Consider the following 22,841-nt stretch of genomic DNA (forward strand, 5'->3'; position numbering starts at 1 on the left):
TCATATATCATAATGCTTCCCTGATATCTGTAATAGTTTGAATAGCTTTGTTCTTCTGTTTAAATATTCAGATTTGGCTCTGCAAATGAAGTCAGTTTTTGTTCCAATTCCTCCATGAAAATGTTCGGTTACTCGTCACCCACATCGAAATTTATTTCTGCTATCCAGTTATTTCATCGGATGAATAATATCCTAATCAAAATGTTGTCAATTTAAAATTGTTGTAGATTTTACAAAATGTTGTTATCCAGTTGTTTGGTAGAGCGTTATTTTTTCTTAGTCGTAGTCAATTGTAATTTTTCAATTTATTTTTTTACATATAGTTGTAGGGTGAGAAACTTCTTTACATATAGTTGTTTGGTAGAGCGTTATTTTTTCTTAGTCGTAGTCAATTGCAGTTTTTCAATTTACTTTTTTACATATAGTTGGAGGGTGAGAAACTTTTTTACATATAGTTGTACGGTCAATCGTGTGAGATCGTTAAGGTGATAAATTTTATTTTTTTGCAAAAGTAAAGTGTTATTATTCAGGTATCTTTTTCAAATTGACTAATCTGATTCTACGTGAGTTTCTCACAAGTAAATAGCGTGAATGATGTATCATTTTGCAGTTAGCATTTTAAAATTATTTTTCTATTAAAAAAATTAATTTGTAGTTGGTCATAATTAGCAATTGAGCATTGTAGTTAGTAATCGATTCATAAATATTTAATTAATACAGAAGTATTTACCGTTACATCAATTACGGATGTGCTAATTTAATTTTATAATCTTAGTTGTTTGTCCTCATATATGAAAATATTAGTATTCTTTGAGTCAAATTTTTTTAATAAAATTTTAATATCAGATATCATTTATTAAATTATTTGATATTTTGATACATTGGCTGAAAAAGGATGAATTTTTTTTTTTTAAGAAAAAGAGCTGAAATGCAATCTTTTTCTTAAGAATTTGATTTCTTGGAAGAAAAACTCAAGGAAAAAACGCACATAATTGAAACTATATATATAGTAAAGTTTCATCAATTAACAAAAAAAAATGATGTTATCTACAACATAGTCAAAAACGAATTAATCTTGTTAGGAAACATGACTTTATATATAATAAAGTTTCATCATTTGCAAAAATAAATATTTAATCAGTTTGTGTAAATAATACAGAACAACAATAAATCTTAATTACTCACCACATTTATACACTAAAACAAGAAGAAGAAAAAAATACATAAATTGATTTGCATACATCGCTTGATTATATGCGTCAATCAGACTGTGGAGAGGCGCAAAGGATTAATTTTATACATGTTTATGCAAGTACAATACGCGACATCAGTTACCTCCTAAGAATGCTCCCTCCACAATTCGACTACTGGAATTTGGGTCTTCATCTTCATGTTTGTTATCGGACTCAAGTGACGGAGTGAGCACGTTCAAGTCCACGGAGGGTTCACTCTTGCTTCTTCCATTTCCATGCCTTTTTTGTCTCCTGCCCTGCTCTCTTACTTCACTTGCTGCTTCCTTTTTGCTTGAAGAGTCATTACCAGTGTCATTGCCCACTTTTGAAACCTCAAAGAGAGTCACAGAGTTGCCACCACTCTGAAGCAGCACATTACTGGCCTCAGGCAGGTCTTGAATGCTCTCGAGAGTCTCGACAACTTGGTCCATGGTTGGCCTCTTCTTTGGGTTCGGGTTCAGACATCGGTGTGCCAACTCTGCGACCACGTTCAACACTTTGTTTGAGTATTGCCCTTCCAGTCTTGAATCTACTATCTTAAGCAGCTTCCTGCTGTGCAGCAAGACTGGACGTGCCCAATCCACGAGGTTCTGTTCTCGAGCTGGTCTGGTCTTGTCCATTGCCTTTCTTCCGATAAGCATCTCGAGGAGCACAACGCCGAAACCATAAACATCGCTTTTGGCAGTCAAATGGCCTGTGATGAATCAAATTATTGCATCAGTCTACAGTTCTGCATAAACAATGAGCATTGCTTGGCTTCAGATGTATGGTGCAAATTCCTTTACATCAAATGTTGGGACAGTACAAGATATCTGAAAGATGCATGGTCTAGTGGCAATTCTCTTGGCATTTTGATCTCCATCAAAATGAGCATAAAGGCTTTCATACTCCATCAAAATGAGCATAAAGGCTTTCATACACCCATTTGGGTAAACAATCTATCATCAAGACCACTCACTTAACAGCAAATCAAGGAGCATGCTAGATCAAATGGATTATCAATTGTCTCTTGATGCCATGATTTTATTATCTAAATTGTCACAAACAGAGAAAAATAATAAATAAAGCCTGGTTGCTTTACCAGTCATTATGTACTCAGGAGCTGCATATCCCTGTGTACCCACAACTCGAGTAGATACGTGAGTTTCCTCTCCCATTGGTCCCTCCTTTGCAAGGCCAAAATCTGAAAGCTTAGCATTATAATCCTGTAAAGTAATATTATGTTCAGAATTTGTACCATGCAGTGGCAAACTGCAAACTTATCATCCCCTAGTTCACTGGAAATGGAGTTAAATAAAGGTTGATTAATTGGTGATAGTCACATATTTTATAACTTATTGAGCTATGATATTCCTCAAACAAAAACTTTATAACCTCCTCCAATGGCTATGATTTGTGGAAGCCATAAAGTAAAGATGGACTTTAATCTGCTTAACTATACGTTTCCATGTGTTGTTGGACTAAAAATTTAAAATGCTATTATAAATTATAATAAGTGGATGGTAGGAGACCTCCTATTAACTATCCTTTTATCTAAAAATATATATATATATATATATATGCATTACAGATTACAGTTCACTCTACAATGTAATGACTAAACATCATCATGAGGTTCACAAACTAGAAAGAATCTAATGATTTAAGGTAAAAATTAGCACATACCGCATCTAGTAAAATGTTAGATGTTTTAAAGTCTCGATAAATTATTGGTCTTTCTGCCCCATGAAGAAAGGCAAGCCCTTTTGCAGTTCCAAGTGCTATCTTCATCCTAGTGGGCCATGGCATTGTTAGACAGATCCCTGTGGAGTATGGATGAAATTGGTTATTAATCTTATTTCCATTTTCCTAATAACCAATGGTTGCTACCATAAAATACACTAAATAATTCATGTCAAAAGCAAGCAGCCGTTTACCTAAATGTTAGATATTATGTATGTTCCATCCTTCATATGTCCATGTGAATATACAATCTACAAAAAGTATTGCTTTTCTTAGAAGCATGAATAAGACTTGGCATATTTTACTCAATTCACATCTTATTGTTTCACCAACAATGTTGCCATTAATCTCTTTTTTTGGATAATTTTGAGGTTAACATCATCCAATGTTGTAACTTTTAGTCACATCAGCAACAGCACTCAGAAGAATGTATTTAAAAATAAATAAACTTTCAAAATATTGGAAAGGCAATTCTGAAAGAACATAACTTTGTCTTTAAGTTGACAAGGATCTAATAGTTTGCAGTAACCCGTGCTTTAAAGCAACCACAGTATACAGCAGCAGTACGTGATTCATGAAATAAGAATGGCAGCAGAATGTATTGGTAACAAGAACTATATAAGAACTACAGTTAATGCTGTTGCATCTTGCTTGGTAAATAAAAAGCACCTCTTTATCTTAGGAATCAACAGACCACTTACGTCGGAAAAGGTGCTTCTCAAGACTGCCACAAGCCATATACTCATAAACCAGCAATCTGTAATCATCTTCATAGCAGTATCCAATAAGCTTAACAAGATTCGGATGGCTTAATTGTCCAAGATAGTTAACTTCTGTCTGAAGAATCAAAAAGACATTTATTAGATATGATATTCAATATGTAACAAACAAACATCATATCAAATTCAAATATCTTTCCCTCACTCAAAAAAGAAAATATATAATTAAGATTCTAATGAAGGGAAAAAAAGCTCAACAATTTTCAGGATGGCATCACTTAGCAACTTCTTTCCTGCTTAGAACTTAGGCCATGTTCCAAATGCTTCCACCACAAAACCACCAAATATCACATTGTAATCTTCAATTTAAGATGGTTTAAAGAAAGCAAAGAACTGTACGTACATCGATCATTATTAATAAAAGATATTCAACAAATCATTAAAAGGAAAATACCAGCCATTCCTTGTCACCCTGGACTCCATCTGGGTTCAACACCTTTACAGCAACTTGGGTGGACATGAAACCTGGCCTGACATTCTCATCAATAATACCTTTATACACAATTCCAAAACCCCCCTGTCCAAGAACTTGATCTGTCCGGAAATTCTTGGTGGCCACTCTTAGTTCAGCATGTGTGAAGACATTGACGTTCCCATATCCAGCTATCAGCCGCAAGTCTTCAACATCTTTGGCCGGTGGAAATAGGATAGCTCTATTAGACTGAGATGGATGTTTGTGTTGATTCGCTTGCTGCTGTGGGCTAGCAGATTCACCTATTTCAAGAGAAAAATTCATGTAAGACCAAACCAGAAACTCATAAACACATGTAGGCAACAAATTAATTATGAAACATATTTTATAAAGGCTTAGTAAAGATGTTTGATACTGCAGTTATGACTCGACATACATAGATAATCCAGAATCGCTACTTCGGAGCCGATCTCTATTTTTTAGTTCACTGAGTAATCGTTCAGCAATCAGCTTCGGAATGGCTAATCAACCAGAGACACTCTCACTATCAAATCATAGTTTCTCTAATTACAGCAAAACTGGGGATAAATCACAACAGGACTAGGTAATAAATTCTTAAAGATCCAATTTTAGGAACAAGGGGCCCAAAAAAAAACAGATCCGAAAAAGCCAGTTGGCGAGCAGATCGATCGACCTCCATTTGCTAATTTGATACACCTAGTGCTGAAGAGGAAGTAGTTATCTGAAAGAAGAATAAATTACTTACTCTGTTCATTTGCAGACAGGCAGCCACCCATAAGCTTCGGCTCCGATTTTCTTCGCCCCACCTAAGATTGCGGCGAAAGTCCTCAGAAATCAATCGAAACCAACAGCAGGAAGACCACCGACAGGAATCGAGATGGTTTCGTGCTGGAACGGCCACTCGCCACTCTCAGTCGATCCAGTGATCCACGAGCAGAAGAGCGAGGAGACGTAAGGAGACCAAAGAAAGAAAATTTCACGGAGAAAATGATGACTTCTGAGATCAAATCAACTCACGATCTCACTCGCTTGTTGGTTGGTGGGTGGAAGAAGGGGCTTGCTAGCCCGCGCTGCAAATCAACTTAATGTTGGTAAACGAATATGGTGTTTAAACATAAATATATATTTAGCTGTTCGCTCTCAGAATAAAAAATTATAAATTATAATTCTCATAAACATATCTAGATAGCTTATCAATTATGCCAAATAATTTTAAAAAATATAAAAGATGTAAAAAAATTAAATAAATCTATCATCTCATAATTTTATTTTATATTTTCCTTTTAGAAACATTAACCTTTAGTATTATCACAATATAGTTGTAAAACTTTTTATTTCACCCCTTTTAAAATTTGAAGATGTGAAAAAAAAAAGATACATTATATGAAAAATTATAACGTGAAATTCAACATGACACACTCAACTGTATGTTTATGAGATCCATTGTATGAAGTATATCATGCTGTAATGTATTATTATTCATAAAAAAATAGAGGCACAATTTAATTAATATATATGATATTAATTTAGTTCAGTTCACGTGGTTGTCCTATAAATAAACTGAGCATCAAGCTCCGCCTCATTCATCTATATTATCTATATTACACTTAAAACGGGCTTATTTGGACGACCACTCACGTGACACTCACGTGACAAGTCGCGTGGTGTCGATCGCCGGGAGCGCGTATTTCCCTCCTTGTTCTCAAACATTGCCCTCGAACGCCGCGAACAAAGTACTGCCGCGGGAACAAGCGAAACTGTACGTCCGCCCATCCAGTCACCCTACTCCTCCTCTCTCCTCTCCCCTCCTCCTCCTCCTCCGCCTTCATCAGCTACCTCCTTTCCCCGAACGTCGTCACGATACACAACTATCACGAGGAAGGAAGGAGGGAGGGAAGGAAGCTCGTGGAAGAACTGAAGGAATCGCACTGGCCTCCTTCCGTCGTCGTCTTCTTGACTTCCTCGACGTTCGTTTCGGAGAGGAGGAGGAGGAGGAGAGCCGGCCGTCTGATCTGGACCAGTCTTGTGGGGATCTAACTGGTGGCCGGATGTCGGACGCCTGCTCATAATGATGGGACGTCGTCTCCTCGGCTAAGGCTTCGCCCTTTTATCTACTGTTCCTTCCACTATTCCGCCATAAAGGACCGTGCCACCACGTGCGCCCTCTCTCTCTCTCTCAATCTATCGCTCTGTTCCTCTTCGTCGACCACCACACTGCTCAATCTATCGTTCTGTTCCTCTTCGTCGACCACCACACTGCTGCAGGGGCGGAGCTATTGGTGGGCCAACCTGGGCCATGTCCCAGTCTTACTCGGTAAAAAAAAAAAACCCCCACCCGACGATCCACCGCCTCCTCCTCTCCTACAGTCGCGATTGAGGAAAACCCTAACCAATACCATCCACCGCCTCCTCCCACAGCCGTCTCCTCCGGTCCTCCCGCAATCGCGCGCCCTCTCCTCCCGCAATCGCGAGCGCCGACTGCTGCAATCGCCGCTGCCTGCTCCAACCGCGAGCGCTCAGCGCCGCCTCCGCCTGCCTTCGCCAGTTCGCCCGATTCCTCCTGCTGGCCAGTTCGCCGAACCTCCCCATCCCTTGAAGGAACTAACAGATCCCATGATCACTTCACAGTCCGGAAATATTTCAACAAGTTTGTTGTAGATATTTCAACAAGTTTTTTGTCCAGAAGTTTGAAACCAGTCTGGATTAAGATTGATAAACAAACCAAAACCGTCTAAAGGCCAAGGGTTTCAGCCTTATTTTCTGCTGCTCTTTAACTTTCATGCGACTTTGCCATTTGTTTCATAGATTGCCTAGAAATTGGCAACTTTATTTTGAAAAGAGATTAGATATGCTACGAGGGGTTACTATTGGTATGTCAATATATTATGTTCCTCTTGCTTTTGTTTATTTTCCTGGCAAATGTTGTTTTTTTTATGTTCATTACTTAATAAATGAATTTTTGTTACTGCTCTCATTTTGTGTTTGTACTTTATACCTTGTACCTGCAGGTTCTTAGTAATTGCCGATCAATAGCAAAACATGGTGTTCCATTTAGATCAGTCATTGCAACTGGTGGTTTCCGACAGAGAACTCAGTTAGAGAATCTTAATGAAGAATCTGATGTTCTTATAGCAACACCTGGCCGATTTATTTATTTACTTAAAGAAGGCTTTCTGCAGCTAACCAACCTTAGATGGGACCTGGCATGCATCGGACAAGCTCTGGCCTCGAAGAGATTAGTTGTATGTTATGTTATTAGTTCTATCTTTGAGTGGTAAGCAGCTACTTGGTATGTTATTGAAATTTTTGTTTCTTCCATTGTTTTTCTATTTGGTCAGCGATAACTTTCCTGAAGAACAACTCAAAACTGAGGTTAGTGGAGGTTGGGGAAATTTAACAACTAAGTTTATGTCTGACTTCTGTAGATTGAACGGTATATTAACCATTAACATCCTTTTCTTCTACAGATTGAAACTTGCAGAAAGGTTGAGAATGCCTTGAATCGATTTGATAGAAAAGGAACACAAATGAAAGTCTTACCCTTCCATGCCGCCATAGCTCAGGAGATACCCCGTTTTTGAGTCTTTTTATTTTTCTGGTTTGGCGTGGTGTTGGTGGTATGTTTTGGTCTTTTTTTTTCATTTTATCTTTGTTCTGTATGTTATGTGTGTTATTTCATGTTTGTGTTTGTTGCTTGCAATTTTTTTGGGACTTTTTCTTGAACTCCTCGGTTACTTTTCTTTTTTTCTTATTTGTTTTCATTCATGTTTTCATTATATTTAGTTTTTGTTTTGTGTGTTATTTTCCAAAACTGGTGATGAGATTATCTTGTTAGTTTTTGGTTTTTGTTTTTTGTTTCATTTTTCATTATGCTTGCTCCATTCTCTGTTATGCTTTTAGTTTATCATAATTAGTTAGTTGTGTTTTTCTAAACATTGATATCCATGAAGTTAATTCATTAATGTTATAATAAACAGAAAATCATGAACTTATTCTGCAATTTACAAAAATTAAGTGAATCGCTCAAAAAACTTAAAAATGTTTTATAGATAGTTTTTAAGTGAAGAAAAAGATTCAAAAACATGTAGATGCAATTATGATATGACCTAATAATTTTGTTCTGCATTTGTTATGATAAAGGAGGGATGTTAAAATTTTTTCAATTGTTTGTTCTGATCATGGTGACCAACAAATAAGGCTTTTTGTTATTGCACTTCATTCATCTTATGTGCATATTCTTTACTTTGTGTTATATTGATATTGTGCTTTTTGTTTGTTCTTTCTAGGGATTGGCTGCTTCTTGTGCAGAATCTTCCTGGAAGCTATTTTTCTCACGAAAATTGCTGGTTTGCTTTGTGTTGGTTTGGTGCTTCTATAAGATACAAAGTACAATCTATTCTTGAAAACTTTTCGTATGGTTATCTTGTTGTTCTATAATTATTGTTTCTGTATTATTCTGTTTATTTTAGTTTTTATGTTCATTATCTTTTCTAGGGATTAGCTTATTGCCCTTCCTCTAAACGTTTTGTTGGTCTGGAACTTAATTTGGTTTCAAATTTATTTTCATTAGTAAAATACCATATGTCCATTCTATATATTTAATTCAATTTTAGCATATGCAAGTTTTTCTTTTTACGTGAACATGCTTGTATTTATACTTATATTTAAGCTACCAATCACGAATACCAATACTTATGGCACACACCGCGCATGGCGCGGTGCATGTACCACCTGCTAGTTCAATCAAAATTCCGGTGATGGTCGGAGGTCGTCCAGACTACGCCGTGACAGTGAAGGAGGTGGAGATGGTGGCGGCGGTGCTGCTGCCGCCATGGGAACTCCGGTTGTCATTGTCTAACTTGGAGCTAATCTTGCCGCCGCTCGACGTGGGTCTCTACTTGTGTAATTACTGGAAGATGACCGAAGAGACCGGTGACCTTTGCTGCCATGGTTGCCAAGCTCTAGACATCGCGGGCCCGCATTCTCACTGTTTATTGTCCGATGACGATGACGATAGCAATTGAAGATATTAATTAAAAATTAATTTCGATTATTAATGTCTTATCGTTGGACTATAATTATCCTTATAGTCAGAGGACGAATTCAAATTAAATTTTTAAAAATTCTTAAACTTATATTTTACGTCTAATTTTTAAAAATTATATTTCATAATTATAATACATCAAGGGAGACTTGCTTTAAAATCCCCGATGACAAAGTTGTCTTCGTCGTCAGTCCCCACCCATGTATTCCTTTGCATGCACTCCCCAATCTCCCCAATCTTTAGTTTCAACTCCCCCAATACATAATTTTACAAATTTACCCTCCACCTTCTGCTACCTTTTCCTTCTCTTGAAAATATTTTCCTTGATAAATGGCTGTCTTTTCCCCTTCGCTCTCCCTGTCGCCTCCTGCTGCTCTCACCTCCACCTCCTCTTCGTCTTCTTCCTTTCCTTGGAAGCGTAGAGATTCGCATCCAATGCTGGGCTCCCACCTCATGGCCGCCGGATTAGGTTTCCATTGTACGCGGCGGCGTTCTCCGCCGCCGCGTCGGTCTCCTTGGTGTCGCCCTTCGACGGCCACCCTGTCTCCGACGCCACGATCTTGATGTCGTCATACTTGAGCGCCGACATCGCCGCGAACACCGCGTCGATTTGGGCGTCGAAGAGGCTGTAATACTTGAGTCCGTTACCGGCGTCGACGACTCCGGAATTAGGACGGAACAGGGCGTAATCAAGGGAAATGACATCGGAATTCGCTTCGTAGGCGAAGAAAGGGTAGGCATTGATCATGAGATACGAGCCGGTCTGTCGCAGAAACTCTAGCATCGGCCAGATCACCATCTCTACTAGCTCCGGCCGGAAGCTGCCGGAGGAGGAGGGGTAGGAGTTTTGGAGCGCCGTGAGGGTGATGGGGGACGAGATCTTGACGTCGGCGTCGAGATGGAGGTGGGCGAGCGCGATGTGGACGTTCTGCATCGTCGGGACGAGGAAGTTGGTGATGTTGCGGGGGAAGACGAAAACCTCATTCTCGACGACGATGGAGTGGATCTGGGTGGAGGGGTAGTAGGTGGCGACATTGCGCTGCACCCATTGCAGAGCGAAGCCCAGACGGGCGGCGACGGAGGCGAGGAGCTCGTTGGGCACGGTGACTACCACCTTGATGCCGGAGCCGACGAGGGCGCGTAGGACGGACGGGTCAGCGTCGTATAGCTTGACGTGGCCAATGCCGTTGGATTTCAGCAACTCCACCACTTTGGTCGCCGGAGGCAGGTTGTTGGCCACCCTGCCGTAGTTGACACCGACGTTTCCGGCTTCTGCAACCAAATAAACTGCCATTGAACGAAAGAAAGCTAATTTCGAGCTCAGAAAAAGGTGATTTTTCTCGCCGTACCGGAAATAGAGGAGGCGAGGAAGGAGAACAACAAGATGGAACAAAATAGAAGAAGCTCCATGACCTGAAACAGAGCATGAAATGAGATGAATAATCCAGATAAAGGAAGAAAAAATAGCAGATTCGAAGAATGAGGAGAACTCACCACCAGTGTAGTTTGATTTCTTTCTCAGATTGCAAGGATTAGGGATGGAGAAAGCGACGGAGAGAGCAGAGTGAGCAGAGCGAAGGAAGAAGACGAAAAAATGGTTAGTAAACTCTTGACATGGTCACGCGTGGTCTAGCTTATGTGAGGCTTAGTCATCTTTTTTTCCTATACGCATTTCGTCATAGGTTAAATGTTGATATTAGTCTAAATATGTTTCGATGCGGCATCTGCCAGCCGTCCTCCTCTCGATATGGATCTCGCTTAAACCCTCGTCCTACAACTAAATTCTTTCATCGAAATAAATCATTTCTATATATCAGCCCCATTAGTATTCTTGTGCGTGATATAGAAGAGAAATATATATTTTTTCACATATGATATTTTATATTTCTTTTGATAGCCAAATAAATTCACCAAAAATATGGCATATATTTCAACAAATTAAACGCCTTGCGTTATGAAGATTTAGAACATGAATTCACAAAATAGAACATATACCAACAAATTGTATCAAGCAGAACTGATCGTGCAGTTTGATGCAAATGGTAAATATATAAATTGCTGCACAAACATAAAACAAACATCTTTGAAGCATTTCTTCAAACATGTAATTTACAACTAGTTGATCAGCAGGACCAGAGCTAGCCATTTCCTCGAGCACTTCTCAATCGAGAAAAACCAACACATTCCAATCCCTGTAATAAGCAGTTTCTAATGTTTTCTTTGACATAGGAGCTTTCAGAAATCCTCGTCCAGCTTGAACTCATGGATGATTCCATTGCCATTTAAGCTCGACATCACTGAAGCCTTCTGGTACTCGCCCACCCTCTTTTCGAAGAAATTGTTCTTCCCTTGCAGCGAGATAAGCTCCATCCAATCAAAAGGGTTGGCCACGTCATACATCTTGCTATAGCCCAGCGCCACAAGCAAATGGTCTGCCACAAATTTAATATACTGGTTCATGAGATTGCCATTCATACCGACAAGAGCAACAGGCAGAGCACTACAGACGAACTCACGCTCAATGTCCACGGCGTCAGTGATAATGGTGCGGACCTTGTCCTCGGAGAGTTTGTTACGAAGGAGACCGTAAAGGAGGCAGGCGAAATCACAGTGGAGCCCCTTGTCGCGGGAGATGAGCTCGTTTGAGAAAGTCAGACCAGGCATGAGCCCGCGCTTCTTGAGCCAAAAGATGGCGCAGAAGGAGCCGGAGAAAAAGATGCCCTCGACGCAAGCAAACGCGACGAGCCGCTCGGCGAAAGAGCCGGAGAAGTCGATCCAGCGAAGAGCTCATTCCGCCTTGTGGGCGACGGCGGGCACCGTGTCGATGGCGTGGAAAAGGCGCAACTTCTCCTCGTGGTCTTTGATGTAGGTGTCAAGGAGGAGGGAGTACATCTCAGAGTGGATGTTCTCGATGGCGATCTGGAAGCCGTAGAAAGCGCAGGCCTCGGGGAGCTGGACGTCGCGCATGAACCGTCCGGTGAGGTTCTCGAGGACAATGTCGTCCGAGGCGACGAAGAAGGCGAGGACGTGGGAGGTGAAGTGACGCTCGTCGGTGGAGAGGCGATGTTGCCAGTGTGGGAGATCGGGCGACAGATCCACCTCCTCCACCGTCCAGAAGGAGGCCACTGCCTTCTTGTAGAACTCCCAGATGGAGGGATAGGTGATGGGGAATATGCAGGGGTAGATTTGTAAATTTATGGATTGGGGAATTAAAATTAAGATTGGGGAGTGCATGCAAAGAAAAAATTGGGTAGGGACTGACCACAAAGCTCAGTTTGGGTTTGGAGAGTTTTCTCCAATTTACCGATACATCAACACTTACAAAACCAAAAATAACAACTCTAAAATTTTGAAAATATTTTTAAAATAAAATTTTAAATATTAATATAGATTGATTTTCAATAATTTAAAATTTTAAAATTTGAATTTAAAGAGTTGAAAACTAATTTAAATTTAAAAATTTCGATTTCAATCCTTGATTCTAGTTGAAAAAATATCCGTCGATCTCCTATGTTATTTCTTTAATATTTATTCAAGAATATAACACAACTCAATTAATTAATTAAAATATAAAATTTTAAATATTTAAAAATTAATCAACAATTGAAAAGCAAACTGAATTGCACTTTCACTCGATGTGAATCATAACTTTCAAAATAGTATTTTATGTTCTGAAATTGAATTTAAATTTCCTCACCTCATAATTTTCAATAATAAGAATTCACGATGATGATAAAAAACACATCACATAACTGAAGAGGATCGACAAACTTATTTCAAGTCGTAATATTTTTTTATAAAAGTGGTACTAATAGATAATTTAGATCGAGTATTTTTTAAATATGGGTTCAATTTTAATTTTTTGATAAGATAATAAATGATGGTGAATCAATTGGTGGAGTGGTCAAACTATTAAAAAAAATAAAGAGAAAATTGATATTAATCAAATATATTTTAATTTTAATTAGTATTATTTTTAAAAATATATATATTATAGATTATTGTAAGAAAATCTGAGGGACCCTCGTCCCACTTGGCTATATGAGTGATAACCGTATCTATTATTACATATGATATTTTTTATATATTATCTTAATAATCTATACAAATTGATTTATTATCTTATGTATAATTCATCGTTAAAAAAGTAATTATTTTCTTTTTATTTTTTATATTCTTTCTTTCTATTTTACCTGAGTCGATATTTCAACGAGGCGGAAGAGTTGTGAGGATGGAGCCTGGGAAGGTGGCCGAGTAGGTGTGCCGAGAATCCATTACCTCTAAGCAATGTCGGAGGGGATGAATTCGTTTTAAGGAAATTACGTTGAACACAGGCCTTGACCACTCATCGTTTCGGCAGTCGCCATTCAACTCTCGGCACTCGGCCTCTCGGCAGTCGCCACTCAGCTCAGTCACTCGTCTCGCCAGTTAGCCACTTGGCTCGGCCACTCCTCTCGGCAGTCGATCACTCGACTCGGCAACTCAATACTCGGCTTGACAACTCGTCTCGATAGTCGACCACTCGGCTCAGCAATCGGCTGGACAACTCGGCTCTCGGCTCGGCAGTCTGCTCTCGGCTTGGCACTTGACAGTCGACCACTCGGCACTCAGCACTTAGCAGTCGGACACTCAACACTCGGCTTAGTAACTCAGACTACTCGACTTGGCAGTGGGCGACTCGATCACTCTGCTCTCTCCGGCAAAGAATTACATACAATTAATTAATATTTGAAACCTCTTGTTTGATTAATGTGTCTTTGGATCTTCATTAGTTATTATAATTATTATCGTAATGGAAATAAAGTCATATTTAATAAGCTAGCAAAAGGAGGTTGAAAGTGAAGAAGAGGAGCAAAGAGAATGGGAAGACCATTTCAAAGAACCGGGCAGTCTCCGAAGTCCCCTCGCGCCCCTCCACCACTTCTCACGTCTTCCTCGTCTTCTCTTTCCCTTCCACCATATTCCACGATGGCCCTCATCCTCCGCACGCCTCTCTGCTGTTGTCCCTCCGCCTGGGGCGACCTACTCCTCCACCACCATGACCACGGCCACCGAATCCGCCAAGAAACAACCGCCGAGAACAGCAACAAATGGATCTCCAGCCCCTGCCGCTCCGCAGCGTCACCACCACCACGAGGAGGCAGAGCAGGAGGAGGAGGAGGAGGAGGGGGTAGATAGCGACGAGGTAGAAGAAGAAGAGGATGATGATTCCTTCTTTGAGTCTTTCGATCGCGTCCCTTCCAACGTCTCCTTCCTCTACGACCTCCATACCGATTCTGACGACGATGAGGACGAAGACGATGCTCGCACCTCCTTTGCCTCCGCCATCGCTCCGCCCTGCCACCTCCGCGGCGCCACCTTCTCCCGCGAGGAGTTCCTCCAGGACTGCCAGGAAGAAGAGAGCGGCGGAATCAGATACGACTACGGCATTTGGATGGACGAGCCTACCTCGATCGAGGAACGCCGGCGGAGGCTCCTCCAGGGAATGGGCTTCACCAGCGGTAAGGATCTCCGGGCCTCCCTGCGGATCCGCTGCCAAAAGGTCCCCGAAGCCAACGGCGCCCGCGATTCGAGTCCCATGGTGGTCTCTTCCGCGTCGCCGCCGCACCAGCGGGCCGTCGTCTCCAGATGCCGATCCGATACGGAACTGACGGCGCCTACGCGCCCCCCGAAACCTTCTACCATGCGGCGATCTGCCTCCTCCCCGCCCACTCTTTGCGACTGCCGCGTGCGAAATGGTTCCGGAGCCGCCGGAGCCGCCGACGGCGCTGGAATAGGAGGTGGGGAGCAGGAAGGGAGCGGAGTCTTCCGGATCAAGAACCTCGACACGGGGAAGGAGTTGCTAGTCAGTGAGTCCAAAAAGGACGGAGATTGGGGGTTCAACGACCTCCAGACCGGGATGCAGCTCAGCGTGGAGGAGTTCGAGCAATTCCTTGGCACCTCCCCGATCGTGAAGGAGCTAATGCGCCGTGTCAGCTTGGACGACGGAGCACAGCCTGTGAGCAAAGAAAAGGCCATCGACTCTCCTGTTAGCGCCAAGAGATCGAAATTGGGCTACAGAAAGAAAGGGAGCTGGCTCAAGAATATCAAGCACGTCGCGCACTCTGTCACCGGACGTACTATGGAGAAGGAGGAGAAGGGTAATATTGGATATAGAATGACGAGGAAGTCAACGGGCGACGGCTCCTCGGAGCTGATGAAAGTGCATCAACACGGCAAATCCTACAAGGAACTCACCGGACTCTACATGAGCCAGGATATTCGTGCCCATGAGGGATCCATATGGAGCATCAAATTCAGCTGGGATGGCAAGTATTTGGCCAGCGCTGGGGAGGACCGCGTCGTTCGTGTGTGGCAAGTCAAAGAATCCGATATCCTCTCGACGCCCCTGCGGCGGCAAGAGGCTCGTTCCCTCCGTGAATCTACACTGGATGCATCCCCCGACCGTTCCCCCCTCCTTGGATCCCACCGGAGAAGGAGGAAAAAGAAGTTCAAGTGCAAGAAGTCGGTTCCTGACTACATTTTCTTGCCGGAGGTTATTTTCTCACTCTCAGAGGAGCCGATTTGCTCATTGGAAGGTCATTTGGACGATGTCTTGGATCTCTCTTGGTCTAAATCGCAGGTAAAGTTTAAACTTCTTTCCTCTTTGCACCATTATACTAAGTAAGCATCGTTTCTCCTCTACATGACCTATGATTCAGGTGATACAACCACAAAATACTCATGTATATTATTTAACTAGTTAAATTTCAGAATGCAGACCCCTGTTTCGGATCATTATACTGTTCCATTTTTATGTTGTGGAATGAGGGATTATTTTATCTCATGGTTTCAAAACCTTGAGCATGCGAAATATGATGTACTGATTGAAGACCGTTATGAGTTGATGTCTCGTTGTAACAAATTATTTGCAACATTTTTTTTTTGCAGCATTTGTTATCCTCCTCAATGGATAAGACGGTCAGATTATGGAACATGGAAAGTAAAGTTTGTCTGAAGTTGTTTGCTCACAATGATTATGGTGAGGAAACATGTCTAGAACTACTCTATTTCATTCCAATCAATGTAATTATAGTCATGATTGGGGTTCCTATTTTAGTTACTTTGACAGCTTTTCAGAAGTTAATAATTTCAGTGGTGAAGTTTTCCCCTAACTTCTGCTGTTGTCATGAATTATTGCTAGTGACATGCATTCAGTTCAACCCAATTGATGATAGATACTTCATCAGTGGTTCCCTTGATTCAAAAGTTCGGATCTGGAGCATACCAGAGCATCATGTTGTTGATTGGAGTGATCTCCATGAGATGGTTACAGCTGCATGTTATACACCAGATGGTCAGGTGCAGCCAAATGATTTTTGCATACCTGTATTGTTGTTTTACTCTCTGCATTTATAATATTACTACTATACCATATATGAAAAGCTTCTTCAACTAGTAATTGGTTGTAATTGATCTTTGAAAGGCTGCTTTAGTTGGCTCTCATAAAGGTAGCTGCCGGCGCTACAAGACCTTTGGTATGAACAAGCTTTTTAAGCTCACAATTGCATCACTTGTTTACTTCTCTGAATTACAAATTAAAATCTTCACTCAAGTAAAATAGTTAAACTAGGAATTGCATGTGCTCTTGTTCTTCCACTTAGCTAATTGTTAAGTAGCAATAGACTTCGTGACAGACCTATGGTTGATAACAGGCTAGTCCATACCCCATAGTCATTATGTGCTATTTTATTTATCTAAATAAACTAACCTGCTCACAGCAAATGCCTGCTTTAGGCTTGTTTCTACCTCTACCTAGAACCCAGGAACAAAACTTGGTACAGTTGCGGTTAGTCATTGAAACCTAAAGAAATTATGAGAAGGGAAATATTTTATTACATTATTTACTTTTGTAGTTAATGGAGCAAGCAGCCAATAATCCAACTATAGAAATTGTTGATGGCGCGCATAGGCAGTTCCTTTGATCTCTGATCAACACAGCCCACTGTGTCTGTATTTGACCTCAAATCAGCACATCAATAAAGAGAAAGAAGAAAAATAAAAATGGTGGAGAGATCCAAGAACTAATCTCTTGAGTGGACTTCTTCCTAAAGTTGTGATTACCATTAACATGCAATAGCTGAGGGAAGAAGAAATCACTCGAGGATCCAAAAGGAAAGTTAGATAGAGATAGAAAGTATAACTCAACCTTTTCCTTGACCTTAATGAGATTAGACTTGGTGAAAGAATTGTGCTATAAGTAATTTTTAAGTTGCATTGCAATAAATAGATTTTGAGTGATAGTTAAATTTGAATAAATTGTGTAATTCCTACAATAAAGGCATGTTAAAACAATGAAAAAATTGTAAATAAGTTAAATTTATTAAAGTAGAAATTTCTGAGGGGGTAAAATGCCAAATCAAACTTTGCTTAATATTATTTATAGTGATTTCACAATTTAGCTTTATATAGTGCTGAATAGAGTGGTAAGATTGTGTAACCATCTAAAATAATTGGTTGGTATACATAACTTGATTTTGATGTTGTTACAGTTGAGTCTTTAATGGGCGATCCAAGTAATTTGTCAATTTTCCAGGCCTATCAGCAATTTACATGTTATAGAACACTGTCAAATCCTGATTGATACATTGCCAATGATTCTTACATTTAAAATTGTGTATTTAGCGTGTTTTGAAGGATTTTCTTTAAGACAAAGATCCAACACAACCATTAATGGTCCTCTTCCTACGTTAGTAATTCAGATATGTTGCTTGGTAGGTCAACTACCTGAAATATGGGTCCCTGAAACTTTAGATTTAGGTATTCAGGACCTTGAACATCCCATGATAACAAAAAATGAATGAAATTCCCTTACTAAGCAGAAGTTCTGAAGTAGTAACAGATTGGGCGTAATCTCAGAAATTCAAAGAATTTATTCAACCACACAATTGAAATTTCATCTTTTGGTGGTCTCTTGTTACTTAGTAGGAAAATATAGAGATTCTTAGTCCTAATATGGAGTTAGCTAAAACTCAATCTTATTTGTCAGCCCTGCCAATATAGAGATTCTTAGTCCTAATATGGAGTTAGCTAAAACTCAATCTTATTTGTCAGCCCTGCCAACGTCATATTGATTTTAGTTGGTGAAAATATTGATTGAAACTCAATAACAAAAGGTCTGCTTTGTAATTTCTGATGGTTCTAAACAATAACTAAACCATGTTAAGAAAAGCATGATGTTGACACAATTTGGCTTTCCTGTCTATTTTTCTCTTGTTACTGTTTAGATGATACAAATACAAATGTTAAAGATGACATTTTTCCTCTTTCTCTGCCATCACAGATTGTAAGCTTTCTCAAGAAAGTCAGATAGGCATACGGAAAAAGAAGGCAGCACACGCAAAAAAGATTACTGGATTCCAGGTACCTTCTTGATGTTATTTGATTCCTAGGTGGCACAACACTTCTTTCACACAAATTCACATCAGATAAATTTTTAATAGAAATGAAAGAATATAATAGCTTTTATAGTTGTATGAAACTATTGCTTATCATTAGGATCAGAGTCATCTTTTATGTTACTTTGTGCATCTATATGTTATATGACTGTTATATTCAAACAGTTTGCTCCAGGTGATCCATCTGAAGTGTTGATTACCTCAGCTGACTCGCGGGTTCGAGTATTCAATGGCCTAAAAATGATTCACAAATTTAGAGGTAAAAAAATAGGCTGAATCTTTTGTGTGAAATAAGTTGTCTAGTAGCATTTACAAATGATTCACAAATTGATTGTTCCTATCTTTGCATGCATGCTTTCTTCTCTTGCAACAATATAGGAAAAATATTAGATCTTTAGCATTCAGTCATCATGAAAACAGTAACGTAATTATTCTCTGTCGCTTGCAATTGCCATTCCAGGTTTCAAGAATACTAGTAGCCAAATATCTGCATCATATACCTCAGATGGGAAGTATGTAATATGCGCAAGTGAGGATTCTCATGTTTATTTATGGAAGAGAGAGACAGGGCAAGTTGTAAGTTCTGGGGGTAGAAAAAAAGCTTGGACTACCACTCGGTCGCACGAGTACTTCTACTGCAAGGATGTATCTGTCGCAATTCCATGGCCAAATGCTGGAAGCAACTGTTTCCCCCTGTCTTTCCGCCCATTTTCACAGAGATTCAATCAGCAGGAATCCCTCAGATGTACCGACTCCCAGCGATCTACGACCTCACTCGATGACATCTTCCACAATGACAGGAGTCATCGCCCACCTCTTCCACCTCTTCCAAAGAAGAGTTTCGCAGAGCAGGCACAATCAGAGGAGAACAGGAAGTCATCTTATTCAGGTGGAGACATTGGGAGTGACTCGTTTGCTTCAGGTTCTGCTTCTCTGAGAAAGTGTGGTCCAGTGCCCTCCACGATGTCTGAGCCCAGAAGTTCGCCATCTTCTTTCTCCTCATGGGGATGGTACAACGGTGGTGGCAGTACCAGGACAAGCAGCAGTGATCCTTCAAACGCATGGGGCCTAATCGTTGTCACAGCTGGCCTGACTGGAAACATCAGGATCTACCAGAACTTTGGCATGCCAGTTCGCCTCAGCAGACAAACCAATCTATTTTGAAGAAAGCTTTGTTCACTTTTTCCCTTTGTGGACCTTGAGATGGGACATTATGTTGATTCTTGAATTTGGTAGTAGCAATGAACTTTGTGTCATTGGTGCGGTAACTAACTTCATTGTGCCAAGATGGAAACACATCGATTTGTATTTGTACATTAGGATTTGATAGGGTCGAACCACTGTTTTTATTGTGGACAAACTTTCTTGTACGAGTGTTAATGTTTGTTTTTTCCCTTCTAATGAATTGAAGCGAGGTATTGCTGCAAATTCTTGTTTCTTCCATCTCCTGCCGGTTGATCAATATGAGAACAAGAACACTTGAGAATTGAGGCCACAATCAGTGAGGACCCAATCGCAAAGAAACATGCAAGGATTGTACGTAACATGATGAAACTGCTGGATAAAATGTTACAGCAAACTTTTGGAACACTAGGAATACAAGGCATGGCAAAAGGCCTTCTTCGCCTTCCTCCCGAATGGCCTGCACGCCCTGATGCTAAGATCGACGGCGGCTGCGAGCGCGACGAAGATAGCTGCGTCCTGCACACAGGCAATGTGTCGTGCTGCCAGGTGAACCAATGGCTTGCTACACTTCTCTTCCCCCTGCACCTTGCAGTTCATCACGAAACCACCGGCGATAGCTTCCAAAGATGCTGAAGAAATCCCAGCACCGACTGGCACACGCCGGTCCATGTCGATGAAGAACTCTCCTCCCTTATCACTGCTTATCGCTACATCAGAAACAAGGATGCCAGTCTCCTGGCCTTCTGAAAGAATGTGGAGCCGAAGGCAGATGGTGTCTCTTGGACCGGCCTCTCTCCATGCCTCGAGGCGCCCCCACAGGTGCCAGCTCTCAGCGGAGCTGGCTGGACTGGGGTGGAGTATGAGCCAAGCACCTGGGTTGGAACGATCGACTCGGTCACAGCCTGTCGACGGCACAAATGGAGTCGCCATGAAAGCAGCAGCCACAGCTGAGCCGGAGAGGTCATGGATCATCACCTTCCAGCCTTTTCTCTCCCTCTTCTCGGCGTCATGGTCCTCATCGCCTGTGTTTGTCATGTCCAGTGGAGCAGATCTAGTGCAACAAGCAAACTATTAGCTGAAACCTGCTTTGTAAACCAAAAATGTACTCAAAAAGAAAGGAGAAGAAAAGTGAAGTTTTTTCCCCTCCTTTCTTTTGGGAAAGAGAACCTACCTTCGATCTTTGACAAACTTGCAGCTAAATATAGGCTGCTTGACAGTACCCTGTTGCTGAACAATTTGCGGGCTCAAGGTAGTCTCGTCTTCAAATTTCAAAACATATCTGGGATCAGGATCCAGCCTCACCTTTAAATGAAGCTCTGGTCCATTTCTCAATCTTTCTCCTTTGTTCTTCCCTACACCGATCCAACCATTATGAAGCAGGGTTGGTTTCTCCAAACCCCGTTCAAGTCCTATTTCTAATCTGAGACGCCCAATTATCTGCCTTCTACTTGTGACGCCGCAGTGTGAGCCCTGCTTGCCCATGTACACAACAACCTGAAGGCATGCTTTTGGGGTCCTGAAATGTCTCGCCACAGTCAGTGTTTTGATATCAGATTCCTCGAGATAGAATACAATAAGATCGCTGTTAGCATCGGGACTGCCTTGAGGGGATGAGACAAAGGGTACTCTTGTTCTTTGAATTGGATGATCCCCAAGGCGAATATCACACAAACAGTTAGAATATGCATGAACTGCACCTGGCCTATCCTTCAATGCATCCACTGGTAATCTTAGTCCCAGGGACTCGATTGACAATCTGAAGAAAATTTGTGGATCCATGGTTGTCCGGTGGTCATGAGCTGCATAAAAATGCCAAAGTTTAGATCGAATAAGCTGCACAAAACTATTGAAGGTAGAATTTTTTGTAATGCCAGTAATGGAGATGATGCAGACCTTTCTTTCTTTAGAAGTGGACCGCTTTGCATTTTGCTTCCTCCAACGCCGTTCAGGAACTCGAAGCTCTCGCCAAGTCAAGAATATGATCGACAAAAAGCTATATGTTGAGCTCGAAAGCTGAAACAAAATTCTTGTTTCTCTTCACCAGATCAGCCTCCTTTTTTCAAGAACAACAGCTCCGTAATCGAAGATGAAAAACAAGCATTTTGAGAGTTAAGGCTGCATTTGGAAAATGTCGTCTCCTATCACCAGGCGAACCGAGCACTTCCAAGTCGCAACCTCAAAGCCCTCGTGCCTCCAAAATAAGAGACAAGCAAAAACACACTCCACTGAGGCAAAAACACGAACAAAAAAGGCGCACCTTTTACAAACGATCAAGAACGGAGTAGTACAGTGCTAAAAAAAGTGGCACTTTTCTTACCCTCAAAAAAGTCCCTATTCACCAAAACAACAAATCTGTCCGCTCTTCCGATGGCCGAATCGCCAGAACCGCCGCAGTCCAGCCAGCCGATAACCAAAAACGAGCCTGCAAGAACAGGAAGGTAGTAGGAATTTAGGAGGAGGAAAGTTATTGCGACATTAATGGAAGATACAGACTAAATAGCGCATAAGGTGGGGCGAAAGAGAAGATTTTTAGTAATTGGATACAGCTGTTCCCGAGCTCATCCAATCGCCATCAAACACAGAAGCAGAGCGCCGCTTTGGGGCTTAATCTATTGCTTTTTTCTTCTCTCTCCCAACTGCCAAAGTGCCGATGCCGAATCCGTCCTTGCGTGGGCCGGCGCGTGGATAGAGAGACCAGGAGTCGTTCTCGTCTCCGGAGAGAACGCGACAAAAGAGGAAAATTTCTAAACTTCACCAGTGCAATTCGTGTTTGCCGTGGAGATGATCGCCAATCGAATGCGACCGAATCAAATACATCAAAAACAAAATTTAAGACACAAAAGAAGAACAATTCGCTCTTGTTGTTCTTGTCCGGCTGCTTGCTGCTAGTTTTCAACGACGAAATCTGACACAGTGTCAGAGCCACGTGTTCCGCCCCGGCGCGCGGGGCTCGAGAGCGGCTCACGTGACGTGCCGCGGCTACTGATTGAGCCGCAGTCCGTACATGAC

The 22,841-nt window shown here is 41.2% G+C and overlaps 4 protein-coding genes and 1 pseudogene across 4 annotated transcripts; 1 reads left to right on the forward strand and 4 right to left on the reverse strand.

Annotated features, from left to right (window-relative positions):
- Window positions 1-1,210: 1,210 nt before the first annotated feature.
- On the reverse strand, window positions 1,211-5,104 carry LOC141811796 (putative serine/threonine-protein kinase PBL17). Its single transcript, XM_074699854.1, has 6 exons — window positions 4,912-5,104; window positions 4,128-4,447; window positions 3,656-3,791; window positions 2,898-3,034; window positions 2,314-2,437; window positions 1,211-1,926 (listed from the first exon to the last, which is right to left on the reverse strand). The coding sequence occupies exons 1-6, from the start codon at window positions 4,940-4,942 to the stop codon at window positions 1,328-1,330; spliced, it is 1,347 nt and encodes a 448-aa protein (XP_074555955.1). The 5' UTR covers window positions 4,943-5,104; the 3' UTR covers window positions 1,211-1,327.
- Window positions 5,105-9,661: 4,557 nt separating this feature from the next.
- LOC141826021 (glucan endo-1,3-beta-glucosidase 10-like) lies at window positions 9,662-10,620 on the reverse strand. The gene is made up of 2 exons (XM_074713280.1): window positions 10,560-10,620; window positions 9,662-10,482 (listed from the first exon to the last, which is right to left on the reverse strand). Exons 1-2 carry the CDS (start codon window positions 10,618-10,620, stop codon window positions 9,662-9,664), a joined length of 882 nt encoding a protein of 293 aa, XP_074569381.1.
- Window positions 10,621-11,445: 825 nt separating this feature from the next.
- LOC141826031 (ribonucleoside-diphosphate reductase small chain-like) lies at window positions 11,446-12,444 on the reverse strand (annotated as a pseudogene).
- Window positions 12,445-14,098: 1,654 nt separating this feature from the next.
- LOC141830713 (uncharacterized) lies at window positions 14,099-20,007 on the forward strand. The gene is made up of 7 exons (XM_074718132.1): window positions 14,099-15,832; window positions 16,141-16,231; window positions 16,394-16,551; window positions 16,676-16,727; window positions 18,533-18,612; window positions 18,813-18,906; window positions 19,108-20,007. The coding sequence occupies exons 1-7, from the start codon at window positions 14,249-14,251 to the stop codon at window positions 19,809-19,811; spliced, it is 2,763 nt and encodes a 920-aa protein (XP_074574233.1). The 5' UTR covers window positions 14,099-14,248; the 3' UTR covers window positions 19,812-20,007.
- A 119-nt stretch (window positions 20,008-20,126) lies between these two features.
- LOC141830722 (uncharacterized) lies at window positions 20,127-22,296 on the reverse strand. The gene is made up of 4 exons (XM_074718145.1): window positions 22,150-22,296; window positions 21,726-22,057; window positions 21,004-21,631; window positions 20,127-20,883 (listed from the first exon to the last, which is right to left on the reverse strand). Exons 3-4 carry the CDS (start codon window positions 21,609-21,611, stop codon window positions 20,238-20,240), a joined length of 1,254 nt encoding a protein of 417 aa, XP_074574246.1. The 5' UTR covers window positions 21,612-21,631; window positions 21,726-22,057; window positions 22,150-22,296; the 3' UTR covers window positions 20,127-20,237.
- Between the last annotated feature and the right edge of the window lie 545 nt (window positions 22,297-22,841).

Source organism: Curcuma longa, chromosome 1 (genome assembly GCF_044706935.1).
Source record: "Curcuma longa cultivar G26 ecotype Majalengka, Jawa Barat chromosome 1, ITB_CL_G26_1.1, whole genome shotgun sequence".
Taxonomy (NCBI): Eukaryota; Viridiplantae; Streptophyta; class Magnoliopsida; order Zingiberales; family Zingiberaceae; genus Curcuma; species Curcuma longa.

Coding starts and splice junctions, on each gene's coding strand:
- LOC141811796 (XM_074699854.1), bottom strand. CDS start 4,942: ATGGGTGGCTGCCTGTCTGCAAATGAACAGA. Junction 3,035..3,655: donor TGAGAAGCACCTTTTCCGAC/GTAAGTGGTCTG, acceptor CATACTCCACAG/GGATCTGTCTAACAATGCCA. Junction 1,927..2,313: donor TCCTGAGTACATAATGACTG/GTAAAGCAACCA, acceptor GATTCATCACAG/GCCATTTGACTGCCAAAAGC.
- LOC141826021 (XM_074713280.1), bottom strand. CDS start 10,620: ATGGAGCTTCTTCTATTTTGTTCCATCTTGTTGTTCTCCTTCCTCGCC. Junction 10,483..10,559: donor CCTCGCCTCCTCTATTTCCG/GTACGGCGAGAA, acceptor ATTTGGTTGCAG/AAGCCGGAAACGTCGGTGTC.
- LOC141830713 (XM_074718132.1), top strand. CDS start 14,249: ATGACCACGGCCACCGAATCCGCCAAGAAACAACCGCCGAGAACAGCA. Junction 16,232..16,393: donor GTTTGCTCACAATGATTATG/GTGAGGAAACAT, acceptor AATTATTGCTAG/TGACATGCATTCAGTTCAAC. Junction 16,552..16,675: donor GTTATACACCAGATGGTCAG/GTGCAGCCAAAT, acceptor GATCTTTGAAAG/GCTGCTTTAGTTGGCTCTCA.
- LOC141830722 (XM_074718145.1), bottom strand. CDS start 21,611: ATGGATCCACAAATTTTCTTCAGATTGTCAATCGAGTCCCTGGGACTA. Junction 20,884..21,003: donor AAGTTTGTCAAAGATCGAAG/GTAGGTTCTCTT, acceptor TTGTTGCACTAG/ATCTGCTCCACTGGACATGA.